General features: G+C 44.7%; 1 protein-coding gene across 1 annotated transcript in view; it reads left to right on the top strand.

Moving 5' to 3' along the window:
* Positions 1 to 1,072, top strand: part of NASP (nuclear autoantigenic sperm protein (histone-binding)) — a 25,287-nt gene that overhangs the window by 20,950 nt on the left and 3,265 nt on the right. Inside the window, exons 5-6 of the mRNA XM_012648920.1 lie at positions 534 to 726; positions 845 to 1,011. Of these exons, the coding sequence (XP_012504374.1) occupies positions 534 to 726; positions 845 to 1,011 (360 nt within the window). The remainder of the gene's footprint in view (positions 1 to 533; positions 727 to 844; positions 1,012 to 1,072) is intronic.

Raw genomic sequence — 1,072 nt, 5'->3', positions numbered from 1 at the left:
TGAAAGTATTTCAGTAGATTGTGTGTGTGTGTGTGTGTGTGTGTGTGTGTGTGTGTGTGTGTGTGTGTTTTGAGACAAAGTCTCACTCTGTTGCCCCGCGTAGAGTGCAGTAGTGTCATTGTAGCTCACTGCAACCTCGAACTCCAGGGCTTCAAGCGATCCTTCTGACTCGGCTTCCCAGTAGCTAGGACTATAGGCGCGCACTGCAACAACCAGCTGGGCTTTATTTTTTTTTTTTTCCCCTTTCTTTTTGGTAGAGACGGGGTCTCACTCTTGATCAGGCTAGTCTCAAACTCCTGAGCTCAAGCAGTCCTCCCGCCTCGGCCTCCCAGAGTGATAGGATTACAGGCGTGAGCCACCACGCCTGGACTTCAGTAGATTTTTAAAAGTCATTTTGATATTCTTCATATCCAAGGATCTTAGAGATACTATTAATACAAACAGAAATGAAATGTAAAATAGGGGAGCATTCCTGCAGGATGCACCTGAATTCTGGAAGTACTTTATATTAAATGCTGTTCTTTTTCTCTTCGTTAGAGAACTATATCCAAGCTGTGGAGGAGTTCCAGGCTTGCCTAACCCTGCAAGAGCAATACCTGGAAGCCCATGACCGTCTCCTTGCAGAGACCCACTACCAGCTGGGCTTAGCCTATGGGTACAACTCTCAGTATGACGAGGCAGTGGTACAGTTCAGCAAGTCTATTGAAGTCATCGAGAAGAGAATGGGTGAGTGAGCACCAGCTGCTTCATGATAGTGTTGGTAGATCTGGCAATTGACAGGCATAAAAAATGATTCCTTTTTATGGTAACTCTTACTGATCACATTAACCTGTTATTTTTGTAGCTGTACTAACGGAGCAGATGGAGGAGGCTGAAGGATCACCTACTGAATACAAGAAAGAAATCAAGGAGCTGAAGGAACTACTGCCTGAAATTAGAGAGAAGATAGAAGATGCAAAGGAATCTCAGCGTAGTGGGAATGTAGCTGAATTGGCTCTGAAAGCTACTCTGGTTAGTTTGGTTTCCTTTTAAAAGTTTTGATAATAGCACCATTTGGGGCTGGGTGTGGTGG

The sequence above is a fragment of the Propithecus coquereli genome, unplaced genomic scaffold, assembly GCF_000956105.1.
Source record: "Propithecus coquereli isolate 6110/MARCELLA unplaced genomic scaffold, Pcoq_1.0 Scaffold299, whole genome shotgun sequence".
In the NCBI taxonomy this organism is placed as follows: domain Eukaryota; kingdom Metazoa; phylum Chordata; class Mammalia; order Primates; family Indriidae; genus Propithecus; species Propithecus coquereli.
The sequence above is the reverse complement of the archived record's forward strand: the minus strand, read 5'-3'. Positions and strand labels throughout refer to the sequence as shown.